The sequence below is a fragment of the Hordeum vulgare genome, chromosome 5H (assembly GCF_904849725.1).
Source record: "Hordeum vulgare subsp. vulgare chromosome 5H, MorexV3_pseudomolecules_assembly, whole genome shotgun sequence".
Classification (NCBI taxonomy): domain Eukaryota; kingdom Viridiplantae; phylum Streptophyta; class Magnoliopsida; order Poales; family Poaceae; genus Hordeum; species Hordeum vulgare.
In genome coordinates this window covers 557,823,252-557,837,520 of record NC_058522.1, presented here as the reverse complement: position 1 = coordinate 557,837,520, position 14,269 = coordinate 557,823,252, and the positions used below count along the sequence as shown (strand labels likewise).

At 45.5% G+C, this 14,269-nt stretch overlaps 1 protein-coding gene across 1 annotated transcript; it reads left to right on the top strand.

Moving 5' to 3' along the window:
- Window positions 1-6,290: 6,290 nt before the first annotated feature.
- Window positions 6,291-7,216, top strand: LOC123397291. Its single transcript, XM_045091899.1, has 4 exons — window positions 6,291-6,300; window positions 6,394-6,712; window positions 6,798-7,011; window positions 7,211-7,216. The coding sequence occupies exons 1-4, from the start codon at window positions 6,291-6,293 to the stop codon at window positions 7,214-7,216; spliced, it is 549 nt and encodes a 182-aa protein (XP_044947834.1).
- Window positions 7,217-14,269: the final 7,053 nt, after the last annotated feature.

Below are 14,269 nucleotides of genomic sequence, written 5' to 3'. Positions count from 1 at the left end.
ATTAGACCGTTCATGCATCATATGTGTCTCGCATCGTGTGGTGATTCTCGTGTGTTGATGCTTGTTTCCGGCTTCCTCCGTCTCGATAGAGTTCCGCAAGCGTGTCGGATGTGAGGACCGTTCGACTACGTCGATTCGTCTGCTTCACGGAGGCATTCCTCTTCCAAGCGGGATCTCAGGCAAGATGATCATTTCCCTAGATACCATTACTATCATTGCCATGCTAGTTATTTCGATGCTATCGATTATGTCTCGTTGCCTACCACATGTTAAATATCAGCCTCTCAACAATGCCATGAAACCTTCAACCTGTTCAACCTAGCAAACCACTGATTGGCTATGTTACCGCTTGCTTAACCCTGTGTTAGCGTTGCTAGTTGCAGGTGCAGTTGCTTCCATGTGAAAACATGGGTTCCTTGTCTTATCACCATATTAATGTTGTTTAATTTAATGCACCTATATACTTGGTAAAAGGTGGAAGGCTCGGCCTTTCTAGCCTGGTGTTTTGTTCCACCTTTGCCCCCTTAGTTTCGGCTACCGGTGTTATGTTCCATAAACGAGCGCTCCTAACACGATCGGGGTTGTTATGGGGACCCCCTGGATAATTCATTTTAGATTAAAGCTGGTCTGGCAAGGCCCAACTTTGGTACTACATTTGCCTAATCACCTAATAAAAATTGCATAGGGACTTTCCGGACCCCGAGGATAATTTAATCAACCCCCGGGCCAGTGCTCCTCATGAGTGTTGGTCCCACCTGAGCGATGTCCGGCGCCCCTCTGGTCACTCGGAGGTTTAGCGATCCCAACGTCTAGCTCATCCGCCGTGTCCTGAGAACGAGGTACGCGACTCCTATTGGGATCGTCGACACGTCGGGCAGCCTTGCTGGATTAGTTTTACCTTTGACGAGATATCTTGTGCATCGGGATTCCGGTGATGCTTTGGGTAATCTCAGAGTTGAGGTTTTCCACTAGGGAATCCGACGAGATCGCGAGCTTCGTGATTGAGGATTTCTATGCGGCTTGTGGTAATTTGTGATGGACTAGTTGGAGCACCCCTGCAGGGTTAAATCTTTCGGAAAGCCGTGCCCGTGGTTATGTGGCAACGTGGATACTTTGTTTAACACTGGTTCTAGATAACTTGAAGTTAACTTAATTAAAAATATGCCAACTGTGTGCGTAACCGTGACTGTCTCTTTCGTGAGTTCCTTCTCCGATCGAGGACACGGTGGGGTTATGTCTGACGTAGATAGGTGTTGAGGATCATTCAGTTGATCATCTGTAGTTCACGTCCGCTATGCGTAGATCTTCCCCCTCTTATTTCTGGTACTCGTAAGTTAGCCACCAAATACATGCTTAGCCGCTGCTGCAACCTCACCACTTAACCATACCTCACCCATTAAGCTTTGCTAGTCTTGATACCTTCGGAAATGAGTTTGCTGAGTCCCCTGTGGCTCACAGATTACTACAACACCAGTTGCAGGGACAGGTAAAGGTTACGTGACGCGAGCGCGTTGATTGTTCATTTGGAGTTGCTTCTTCTTCTTCTTCTTCATCGATCTAGGATGGGTTCCAGGCCGGCAGCCTGGGATAGCAAGGATGGACGTCGTTCTTCTTTTGTCGTTTGTTTTCGTCCGTAGTCGGACCCTGCTCTTGCTCTTGAGGATTATGTAATGTACTGATGTGACACTGATGTAGCTTGTGGCGAGTGTGAGCCAACTCTTTATATATCTCTTCTTTTCAGTACATGTACTTGTAACGATATCCATTCTTGCGACACGACGAGATGCGCTTCTATCCCTGACGAGGCCCTCATGCCAAATTGAGGATAGGGTCGCATCTTGGGCGTGACAAGTTGGTATCAGAGCAAGGACCGACCTAGGAGCCCCCTTGATTGATCGAACTTGGCTGAGTCGAGTCTAGTGAAAAACTATTTGAGTCTTAGTTATATATCGAAGAGTAGGATTCTTTTTTCTCCTCTTCTATGCTCTGGTGAGGAATCGTGACGTAATAATTTATTCTACTCCTCTTCTCACTCAAAAATTTTTAGGATCACGCGGATATTCTTGGGATCTATATGATGCCAATGTGACGGAGTTCTGTCTTGGTGCCTCCTGTCTGACTTGATCTTCTTCCAGGGAGTTGAGCTCCAGGGGATTCTCGAGCACATCATTATCATTCAGATTTCTTAATATCTCAGAACGAAGGATGTTCGTAATTGCTTCAATACGAGTAGTGGCGAGATAACCCCGATGTCCCCAGTACTGGTGCAGATTGTTCGGGGGTACTGCCATACTTTGTATCGTTGTGATCACGAGGGTCTGTTGTAGATGAAGGTCCGAGGTTCTGGTCGTGTGTTGACGGATGTGATACAGGTGACGGGTTAGTATAGGAGTTGTGTGATTATTACTCCTTGTATCCATGTACCAGATTGCATGACCAGATATTTCGGGAATTCATAGGTGGGAATTCAAGTAGTTATTTATAGGACATTCTTCCAACAAATGCATGATGTTAGGTTGAGGTTCGACATCTAGTGGATTCATTTGTTCACGGTCGACTTACAGCGGTACACGTTGTGTCTTAAAGAGTCCTTGTAGCTTGCTACGACTCGGGGACGCTTCGTATGTCGGGTGCACTGCCTTGCACTTGATGACTACTGTAAATCGTGCCTGTGCGATCCTGTCCACGAAAATATCGGACGAAATCTTTCTCATGAGTTTGTTCTGGCTTGTTTCATAAGCCTCATCCCTTTGTTTTGTTGAATATGGTATTCAAGTTGCTTCGATGTCAAGTGATGATTTCAGATCTTTCCTAAGAGGTGTTCTCATATTTTTATGTGAGAATGCAAATTCTTTTGTTCGTTCAATTGTCATGTAAATTCTTGTTAACCGGATTCGTCATGTTAATTCTTTTCCAACCGGTGTGTTTCTCTTCAAGAGAATTCGATCCTCTCCAATTTTGCAAGAGCATTCTCTTATTCATCTGGAGTTCATCTCATCTAGCCCAAGTTGTCTTTATTTTTCCCCACCCTCCCACCCTTTTTATTCAGTGATGCTTCCGCTATCTTTTCTTCTTTTCGTAACCGGTGATTCATTGTGAACATTCTCAGGAGTCGAGTCATCATTTCTTCATTTTGTTCCTTCTCGGTGAATTTAATTCAGTTGTCCGTGTTCATCATAACCTTTTCATCCTTATAATTTTTCCCATGTTGGAAATTCTTATCAGTCTTCTTGTTATTCATTCCTCTCTTTTCTATCCGGAGTATTGAAGATATCCGAGAGTTTCTTATTTTCAAATCTTTCATTATTTTGAGGTTTTTTTTAACCTCATCTAGTTCTCTTCATACCGGTGCAATATCTCTCTTCTAAGAAATCTTTTCTAACGGTGGTTCTTTGAGTGGGCCCATAACCCACAGGTTTTTCTCAGGATCTGTTATAGCTCTTTTAATCTACTCCCGGAGATCATTAATTCTTTTTAACTATGACGTAAGTATGAATTTCATCAGTCATATCCCTTCTCCAAGGCCTATTCGAATTAATTCTCATATTTGGCTCAACCATTCATTCTTCATTATTCCAGAGTGTCTCGGCTATTCTTGGTGTTGTTTCTCGTCATCATTCTCACCTTGCAATCCGAAGGAGTGTTTCTCTCAATCTTGGTCCGTTCTTTTGAAGATTCATCATTTCAGCTTTGTGCCATTATCTTATTTGTTCCAATCGTGGGTAATCCCTTTCTTGCTATCGGTGCATTTCTGAGTTGTTTTTATTTCTCGTTCCTCCGAAGGCCATCATTTTAGAAGATTTTTCGTTCTCAGCTTTCAGCTTTCATCCTCAAATCTTCTCAATTGTTGCCTCTTCGTTCGTCTCTCGGTTATTCCATTGTCTTATTCAAGTTTTCTGTTAGGTGGATCATGATCTCATCATTCTCATGTATCTCGAGTCATTCATGGTTGCCTCGTTCATTTCAATTCTCACCGGTGTCTCCTTCAAGACTTCTTCTAGTTTGTGCTCATATCTCTCCTCAATCTTTTCAAGAAGAATAAGTTGTATGCTAAATCCGTTGCTTGTCATCAGTTTAATTTGATGAAGGATGAGCATAACATAATTCTTATTCTTGTCCTTCCTTCTTCCAAGAGATTTTAAAATTCTTCTTCCGGAGTGGCTCTTGGTATCAATTTCTTTTCTCAAGTGTTCTTATCTTTCTTTTCCGGAGTTCCAAGTTCCTTTAAGTATCTCTTTGTGAGGCTTCATCTATATCTTCGCAAGGTCAAAATCTTATTCTTTTCTACCTTGTTATCTTTGCATCATTCATTCGTATACGGAGGTCCTTCTTGGTGGTTCATCAAGATTTCATTCATTCTGAAGTGTTCTTCAAGATTCTTGTTGGAATACCTCAAGTAGTCTGCATCGTCCATTTTCAGTGCGTTGTTCTTCCTTTATCCTTTGAGGTGGTATTATAGCATTCTTGTTAGTGTAGGAGCCTCGAAGAGTTTTCCTCTCAAGTATGAGATAATTAGATCCATCAATTCTACGATCATGAGATATTTTCAACCCATGATTTCTTCATTGAGCTATTTTGGTTTGGATTTCACCTAAAGCTTTTCCTAGGGATTGTGCTATCTTGGTGCTTGTCATTAATCCGAGTTCTCAATGTATCCTCTTGGTGTAAGAATTGTTCATATCTTGTTTCTCCCAATCTATCCTTGGTTCTTTTAGTGGTTGTTTGTCACCTCATATTTGTTGAGACGGTTTTCATAAGCCCACTACTATCTGGTTCTTTTTGTTGTTGGTTTTCCAACTACTGTGTCAGTTCTCTGTTCGGAGGCTCTTCAATTCTATCGTGATAGTAGTTGTCATTCTCTCTTCATTCTCTTCTTCTGTATGAGCTAGTTCCTATTCTATTGTTCCGGAGGCGTTGTGATATTGCTATCTTGGGTCAATCTTGTTGTTCTATCAAGATCATGGTGTTCCCTTGTTCTATTTACTTGTTTGTTGTGAATATTGTCTCTCATATCAGTCCTCGTCTCTTTGCAACCTTCAAGGATCGTCGGTTTCACTCGTTTGTCAAAGAAGCGACTAAATTTTTTACCTCTTGCTTTCTCCTCCTCTCCCCCTTTCATTCTTGGATCTCGGGGCGAGATCCTCTTGTAGTGTAGGAGAGTTGTGACAGCCCGAGACCGACGTTCCAGAAGATTCCCCTTTCTTTCCGTTTTCGTCGTGTGCCTATTTTATTTTGTCGCGTCATCATCGCATCATGCGCATCATCTGCATTGCATCGACATCTCCGTTGCCGCCAGTTTTCAAAACTTCCATCCGTTGTTAGTTGCCGGTTCGCGTCGTTGTTCTTCCGAGCCTAACCGCACTGGCACGCGTCCGCGGCACCGTCGAAACCCTGTTTTTAAAGTGCGTTTAAAACTTTCTCTGATCGAGGTGAAACTTGGCATGCGGTCATAATTAGATATAGCTAGGCCGCCTGCCGAATTCCGTCATCACATCAGAGTCCGTCTGGTACCCGAACGGTCGACCGTAGAGGCACCGTATTCGGTCTACCGTCGGACGTTTGTCGGTGTTTCAAATCGCGTTGCCGTCATGCCCGTTTTCCCTCTCATCTCCGCCTAGCCTCTCTACACAATGCACCAACCTACTCGCAGCCCAGTCCGAAAACCTCCCGGTACCCGGAACACACGGTCGTAACCGTTAGGTCCAGATCAACCCCATTTTACCGCAAACAGTCATCAGTTTGTCCATTGGACTCCCTAGCCTATTCATTCTCGACCGTCCGATTTATATCGGAGGGTCCGAATAGCCCCTAATCTAACCCACCTATTATATATATAGACCACCTAGTCTAACCCTAGACCAATCCCTAGAAATCCTCTCCCTGTCCAATAGCCGCCGCCACCCACTCCAGGTCTCCTCCCACCTCGGGATCCCGCAGACCCAATCCAGCTAGTGCATGGCAAGCCAGCCACCCGTGGCCGAGGAGATTGAGCCCCTGCGTTCCCTATGTCCAAGGAGAGATCCCGTTCCCAAGCTCCCTCGAACCCCCGCGTACGAGCCAGCTCGCAGGAGCCCGTCGCCGTCGCGCCCTTGGCCGTCGTAGCATCGCCCCGTCGGAGAACCAGGCCAGCGCAATGGCTCTCATGCCCGAATCCCTCTCCCTCTCTCTTCTTCTTTCCCACGTTTCTTCTCTAAACTCTCTCTCTCTGTCTTCTCTTTCTTCAGGCTGCAGCAGCGCCAGGGCAGCCCGGAGCTACCGTCGTTCGCCCCTTGCGTCAGCCCTTGCCGCCGATGAACCCAGGCCGGTGCCCGTGTGCAGTCCCTCTCTTCTTCCTCTCTCTTTTCTTCCCCGTCCTCTGCTCTAACCTCTCCCTTTGCTCGTTTATACTGTCAGGAGCAGAACGGGAGACCCGCCACCGCCGCCCTGGATCACGACATATGTGCCTCAGCCATCGCCCCTGTATGCCAAGGTCCCGATCTGGGTTTTCCCCGTGCAGTTCCCGTCGGATCCAGCCGGTTCCCGCCGACCCCGTCGCCCGACCTCCCGTGTCACCGTCCTCTGCTCCAGCAGACTCCTGCCGCTGCTTCTGTTCGACAGGTAACGAGCAGCAACAGCTCGCTCGGCTGTTGACCGCGCCGCGCCATCGCCTCGCGCGTTGCTGCACCCAGGTGGATCCCCGTGCCCAAGCCGTCGCTGCTCAGGCTAGTGCCAAGTGCGCCCCTGCTTCCTTCCCCTCGTTGTGCTCTCCCTCTCTCCCATGTCCCTCACCTCTCTTCCTCTTCTCTTTTCTTCTTCAGGTACAGCCATGTCACCATCGGCCAGGATCTCCGAGTACGTGCCGCCCCAAGCCACCTCGTTGCCGGGAATGGAACCCCCGGTACCGAAGCTTTTGAACCCCGCCATTTTTCGTGCCGCCGGACCTCATCCCCAGGCCGATTCCGCCATGGCTTCCCCTGCATCCCGACCTGCAACAAAGGTGTTCATGTTCAGTTTCGTCAGGTTCGCGACAAGGTATGGTCTTGTAGCAAACCACCCGTATTTGATGTGCCTGTAGAGGTGCTACTTCTTCTGGCGAGTATCCTGTGAAATATCAAAACGGGGTGCTAGCCGAGTTGGTTAGCGCAGTAGTGCTACCTCCTCCTGGAGGTCCACGGATCAAATCACCATGACTGCATTCTTTTAGCTTCTGCATTTATTTACGTTTTCATAGTTTTAAGTAGTGCATCTGTTTTATGTTCACTCTTGCTCCTTTGAATTCACTAGCATCCGCATGTCATCTTGGTTCCCCTGTCAATCCACATGCAGGAGGTCCTGGGGTCAAATCCCATAGAGGCCAAATTATTATGTTTCTTTTTTTTTCTCTTTTCTTTTCATTTTCTTCTTGTAGTTTTTTTTGCTAGTTGCAGATACCCCATAATCTGCCTCCGGCACATGGGGAACCCGGTAATCGGGATCACCCCATCATATTGTTTGAAATGATATGCACACACCTCCAATTCGTTGCACCGGTATCTTGTCGAGCTATCAGTACCGGAACGTGTTGTGACTGTCATTGCATGCGTGATGCATCCTTGGCATACAATCTTGTGTTGCTCGTATCTTTTAGTTCGTAACTCCGTTGGAATTGGTCCATATATGTAAATGGACTAGTATGACGTGTAGTTTCATGTGCACCACTTTGTTTCGCCGTTTAACAAACATAAAATGTGGTTAGGACAAATCTGGGCAGAATTAAGATTTAACACGTGGGGTCATTTCGGAGATGCTATATTTCGTTTCCGGTCTCATTTAAAATGCCTAGATAGGTAGTTTAATTTGTGCTTCACCCCGTGCCATGCTAACAACATTTTAATATTGCCGTGTAAATAAACGGGAGTGAACTAATAATTAAATGTGGAGTTTCGTCGATATGCAACTCGTTGCATATCGAGCTTCACTTAATGTGTAGTGTTTGATTGTTGTGATTGTCATGCCTTGCATTAGACCGTTCATGCATCATATGTGTCTCGCATCGTGTGGTGATTCTCGTGTGTTGATGCTTGTTTCCGGCTTCCTCCGTCTCGATAGAGTTCCGCAAGCGTGTCGGATGTGAGGACCGTTCGACTACGTCGATTCGTCTGCTTCACGGAGGCATTCCTCTTCCAAGCGGGATCTCAGGCAAGATGATCATTTCCCTAGATACCATTACTATCATTGCCATGCTAGTTATTTCGATGCTATCGATTATGTCTCGTTGCCTACCACATGTTAAATATCAGCCTCTCAACAATGCCATGAAACCTTCAACCTGTTCAACCTAGCAAACCACTGATTGGCTATGTTACCGCTTGCTTAACCCTGTGTTAGCGTTGCTAGTTGCAGGTGCAGTTGCTTCCATGTGAAAACATGGGTTCCTTGTCTTATCACCATATTAATGTTGTTTAATTTAATGCACCTATATACTTGGTAAAAGGTGGAAGGCTCGGCCTTTCTAGCCTGGTGTTTTGTTCCACCTTTGCCCCCTTAGTTTCGGCTACCGGTGTTATGTTCCATAAACGAGCGCTCCTAACACGATCGGGGTTGTTATGGGGACCCCCTGGATAATTTATTTTAGATTAAAGCTGGTTTGGCAAGGCCCAACTTTGGTACTACATTTGCCTAATCACCTAATAAAAATTGCATAGGGACTTTCCGGACCCCGAGGATAATTTAATCAACCCCCGGGCCAGTGCTCCTCATGAGTGTTGGTCCCACCTGAGCGATGTCCGGCGCCCCTCTGGTCACTCGGAGGTTTAGCGATCCCAACGTCTAGCTCATCCGCCGTGTCCTGAGAACGAGGTACGCGACTCCTATTGGGATCGTCGACACGTCGGGCAGCCTTGCTGGATTAGTTTTACCTTTGACGAGATATCTTGTGCATCGGGATTCCGGTGATGCTTTGGGTAATCTCAGAGTTGAGGTTTTCCACTAGGGAATCCGACGAGATCGCGAGCTTCGTGATTGAGGATTTCTATGCGGCTTGTGGTAATTTGTGATGGACTAGTTGGAGCACCCCTGCAGGGTTAAATCTTTCGGAAAGCCGTGCCCGTGGTTATGTGGCAACGTGGATACTTTGTTTAACACTGGTTCTAGATAACTTGAAGTTAACTTAATTAAAAATATGCCAACTGTGTGCGTAACCGTGACTGTCTCTTTCGTGAGTTCCTTCTCCGATCGAGGACACGGTGGGGTTATGTCTGACGTAGATAGGTGTTGAGGATCATTCAGTTGATCATCTGTAGTTCACGTCCGCTATGCGTAGATCTTCCCCCTCTTATTTCTGGTACTCGTAAGTTAGCCACCAAATACATGCTTAGCCGCTGCTGCAACCTCACCACTTAACCATACCTCACCCATTAAGCTTTGCTAGTCTTGATACCTTCGGAAATGAGTTTGCTGAGTCCCCTGTGGCTCACAGATTACTACAACACCAGTTGCAGGGACAGGTAAAGGTTACGTGACGCGAGCGCGTTGATTGTTCATTTGGAGTTGCTTCTTCTTCTTCTTCTTCATCGATCTAGGATGGGTTCCAGGCCGGCAGCCTGGGATAGCAAGGATGGACGTCGTTCTTCTTTTGTCGTTTGTTTTCGTCCGTAGTCGGACCCTGCTCTTGCTCTTGAGGATTATGTAATGTACTGATGTGACACTGATGTAGCTTGTGGCGAGTGTGAGCCAACTCTTTATATATCTCTTCTTTTCAGTACATGTACTTGTAACGATATCCATTCTTGCGACACGACGAGATGCGCTTCTATCCCTGACGAGGCCCTCATGCCAAATTGAGGATAGGGTCGCATCTTGGGCGTGACAAGTTGGTATCAGAGCAAGGACCGACCTAGGAGCCCCCTTGATTGATCGAACTTGGCTGAGTCGAGTCTAGTGAAAAACTATTTGAGTCTTAGTTATATATCGAAGAGTAGGATTCTTTTTTCTCCTCTTCTATGCTCTGGTGAGGAATCGTGACGCAATAATTTATTCTACTCCTCTTCTCACTCAAAAATTTTTAGGATCACGCGGATATTCTTGGGATCTATATGATGCCAATGTGACGGAGTTCTGTCTTGGTGCCTCCTGTCTGACTTGATCTTCTTCCAGGGAGTTGAGCTCCAGGGGATTCTCGAGCACATCATTATCATTCAGATTTCTTAATATCTCAGAACGAAGGATGTTCGTAATTGCTTCAATACGAGTAGTGGCGAGATAACCCCGATGTCCCCAGTACTGGTGCAGATTGTTCGGGGGTACTGCCATACTTTGTATCGTTGTGATCACGAGGGTCTGTTGTAGATGAAGGTCCGAGGTTCTGGTCGTGTGTTGACGGATGTGATACAGGTGACGGGTTAGTATAGGAGTTGTGTGATTATTACTCCTTGTATCCATGTACCAGATTGCATGACCAGATATTTCGGGAATTCATAGGTGGGAATTCAAGTAGTTATTTATAGGACATTCTTCCAACAAATGCATGATGTTAGGTTGAGGTTCGACATCTAGTGGATTCATTTGTTCACGGTCGACTTACAGCGGTACACGTTGTGTCTTAAAGAGTCCTTGTAGCTTGCTACGACTCGGGGACGCTTCGTATGTCGGGTGCACTGCCTTGCACTTGATGACTACTGTAAATCGTGCCTGTGCGATCCTGTCCACGAAAATATCGGACGAAATCTTTCTCATGAGTTTGTTCTGGCTTGTTTCATAAGCCTCATCCCTTTGTTTTGTTGAATATGGTATTCAAGTTGCTTCGATGTCAAGTGATGATTTCAGATCTTTCCTAAGAGGTGTTCTCATATTTTTATGTGAGAATGCAAATTCTTTTGTTCGTTCAATTGTCATGTAAATTCTTGTTAACCGGATTCGTCATGTTAATTCTTTTCCAACCGGTGTGTTTCTCTTCAAGAGAATTCGATCCTCTCCAATTTTGCAAGAGCATTCTCTTATTCATCTGGAGTTCATCTCATCTAGCCCAAGTTGTCTTTATTTTTCCCCACCCTCCCACCCTTTTTATTCAGTGATGCTTCCGCTATCTTTTCTTCTTTTCGTAACCGGTGATTCATTGTGAACATTCTCAGGAGTCGAGTCATCATTTCTTCATTTTGTTCCTTCTCGGTGAATTTAATTCAGTTGTCCGTGTTCATCATAACCTTTTCATCCTTATAATTTTTCCCATGTTGGAAATTCTTATCAGTCTTCTTGTTATTCATTCCTCTCTTTTCTATCCGGAGTATTGAAGATATCCGAGAGTTTCTTATTTTCAAATCTTTCATTATTTTGAGGTTTTTTTTAACCTCATCTAGTTCTCTTCATACCGGTGCAATATCTCTCTTCTAAGAAATCTTTTCTAACGGTGGTTCTTTGAGTGGGCCCATAACCCACAGGTTTTTCTCAGGATCTGTTATAGCTCTTTTAATCTACTCCCGGAGATCATTAATTCTTTTTAACTATGACGTAAGTATGAATTTCATCAGTCATATCCCTTCTCCAAGGCCTATTCGAATTAATTCTCATATTTGGCTCAACCATTCATTCTTCATTATTCCAGAGTGTCTCGGCTATTCTTGGTGTTGTTTCTCGTCATCATTCTCACCTTGCAATCCGAAGGAGTGTTTCTCTCAATCTTGGTCCGTTCTTTTGAAGATTCATCATTTCAGCTTTGTGCCATTATCTTATTTGTTCCAATCGTGGGTAATCCCTTTCTTGCTATCCGGTGCATTTCTGAGTTGTTTTTATTTCTCGTTCCTCCGAAGGCCATCATTTTAGAAGATTTTTCGTTCTCAGCTTTCAGCTTTCATCCTCAAATCTTCTCAATTGTTGCCTCTTCGTTCGTCTCTCGGTTATTCCATTGTCTTATTCAATTTTTCTGTTAGGTGGATCATGATCTCATCATTCTCATGTATCTCGAGTCATTCATGGTTGCCTCGTTCATTTCAATTCTCACCGGTGTCTCCTTCAAGACTTCTTCTAGTTTGTGCTCATATCTCTCCTCAATCTTTTCAAGAAGAATAAGTTGTATGCTAAATCCGTTGCTTGTCATCAGTTTAATTTGATGAAGGATGAGCATAACATAATTCTTATTCTTGTCCTTCCTTCTTCCAAGAGATTTTAAAATTCTTCTTCCGGAGTGGCTCTTGGTATCAATTTCTTTTCTCAAGTGTTCTTATCTTTCTTTTCCGGAGTTCCAAGTTCCTTTAAGTATCTCTTTGTGAGGCTTCATCTATATCTTCGCAAGGTCAAAATCTTATTCTTTTCTACCTTGTTATCTTTGCATCATTCATTCGTATACGGAGGTCCTTCTTGGTGGTTCATCAAGATTTCATTCATTCTGAAGTGTTCTTCAAGATTCTTGTTGGAATACCTCAAGTAGTCTGCATCGTCCATTTTCAGTGCGTTGTTCTTCCTTTATCCTTTGAGGTGGTATTATAGCATTCTTGTTAGTGTAGGAGCCTCGAAGAGTTTTCCTCTCAAGTATGAGATAATTAGATCCATCAATTCTACGATCATGAGATATTTTCAACCCATGATTTCTTCATTGAGCTATTTTGGTTTGGATTTCACCTAAAGCTTTTCCTAGGGATTGTGCTATCTTGGTGCTTGTCATTAATCCGAGTTCTCAATGTATCCTCTTGGTGTAAGAATTGTTCATATCTTGTTTCTCCCAATCTATCCTTGGTTCTTTTAGTGGTTGTTTGTCACCTCATATTTGTTGAGACGGTTTTCATAAGCCCACTACTATCTGGTTCTTTTTGTTGTTGGTTTTCCAACTACTGTGTCAGTTCTCTATCCGGAGGCTCTTCAATTCTATCGTGATAGTAGTTGTCATTCTCTCTTCATTCTCTTCTTCTGTATGAGCTAGTTCCTATTCTATTGTTCCGGAGGCGTTGTGATATTGCTATCTTGGGTCAATCTTGTTGTTCTATCAAGATCATGGTGTTCCCTTGTTCTATTTACTTGTTTGTTGTGAATATTGTCTCTCATATCAGTCCTCGTCTCTTTGCAACCTTCAAGGATCGTCGGTTTCACTCGTTTGTCAAAGAAGCGACTAAATTTTTTACCTCTTGCTTTCTCCTCCTCTCCCCCTTTCATTCTTGGATCTCGGGGCGAGATCCTCTTGTAGTGTAGGAGAGTTGTGACAGCCCGAGACCGACGTTCCAGAAGATTCCCCTTTCTTTCCGTTTTCGTCGTGTGCCTATTTTATTTTGTCGCGTCATCATCGCATCATGCGCATCATCTGCATTGCATCGACATCTCCGTTGCCGCCAGTTTTCAAAACTTCCATCCGTTGTTAGTTGCCGGTTCGCGTCGTTGTTCTTCCGAGCCTAACCGCACTGGCACGCGTCCGCGGCACCGTCGAAACCCTGTTTTTAAAGTGCGTTTAAAACTTTCTCTGATCGAGGTGAAACTTGGCATGCGGTCGTAATTAGATATAGCTAGGCCGCCTGCCGAATTCCGTCATCACATCAGAGTCCGTCTGGTACCCGAACGGTCGACCGTAGAGGCACCGTATTCGGTCTACCGTCGGACGTTTGTCGGTGTTTCAAATCGCGTTGCCGTCATGCCCGTTTTCCCTCTCATCTCCGCCTAGCCTCTCTACACAATGCACCAACCTACTCGCAGCCCAGTCCGAAAACCTCCCGGTACCCGGAACACACGGTCGTAACCGTTAGGTCCAGATCAACCCCATTTTACCGCAAACAGTCATCAGTTTGTCCATTGGACTCCCTAGCCTATTCATTCTCGACCGTCCGATTTATATCGGAGGGTCCGAATAGCCCCTAATCTAACCCACCTATTATATATATAGACCACCTAGTCTAACCCTAGACCAATCCCTAGAAATCCTCTCCCTGTCCAATAGCCGCCGCCACCCACTCTAGGTCTCCTCCCACCTCGGGATCCCGCAGACCCAATCCAGCTAGTGCATGGCAAGCCAGCCACCCGTGGCCGAGGAGATTGAGCCCCTGCGTTCCCTATGTCCAAGGAGAGATCCCGTTCCCAAGCTCCCTCGAACCCCCGCGTACGAGCCAGCTCGCAGGAGCCCGTCGCCGTCGCGCCCTTGGCCGTCGTAGCATCGCCCCGTCGGAGAACCAGGCCAGCGCAATGGCTCTCATGCCCGAATCCCTCTCCCTCTCTCTTCTTCTTTCCCACGTTTCTTCTCTAAACTCTCTCTCTCTGTCTTCTCTTTCTTCAGGCTGCAGCAGCGCCAGGGCAGCCCGGAGCTACCGTCGTTCGCCCCTTGCGTCAGCCCTTGCCGCCG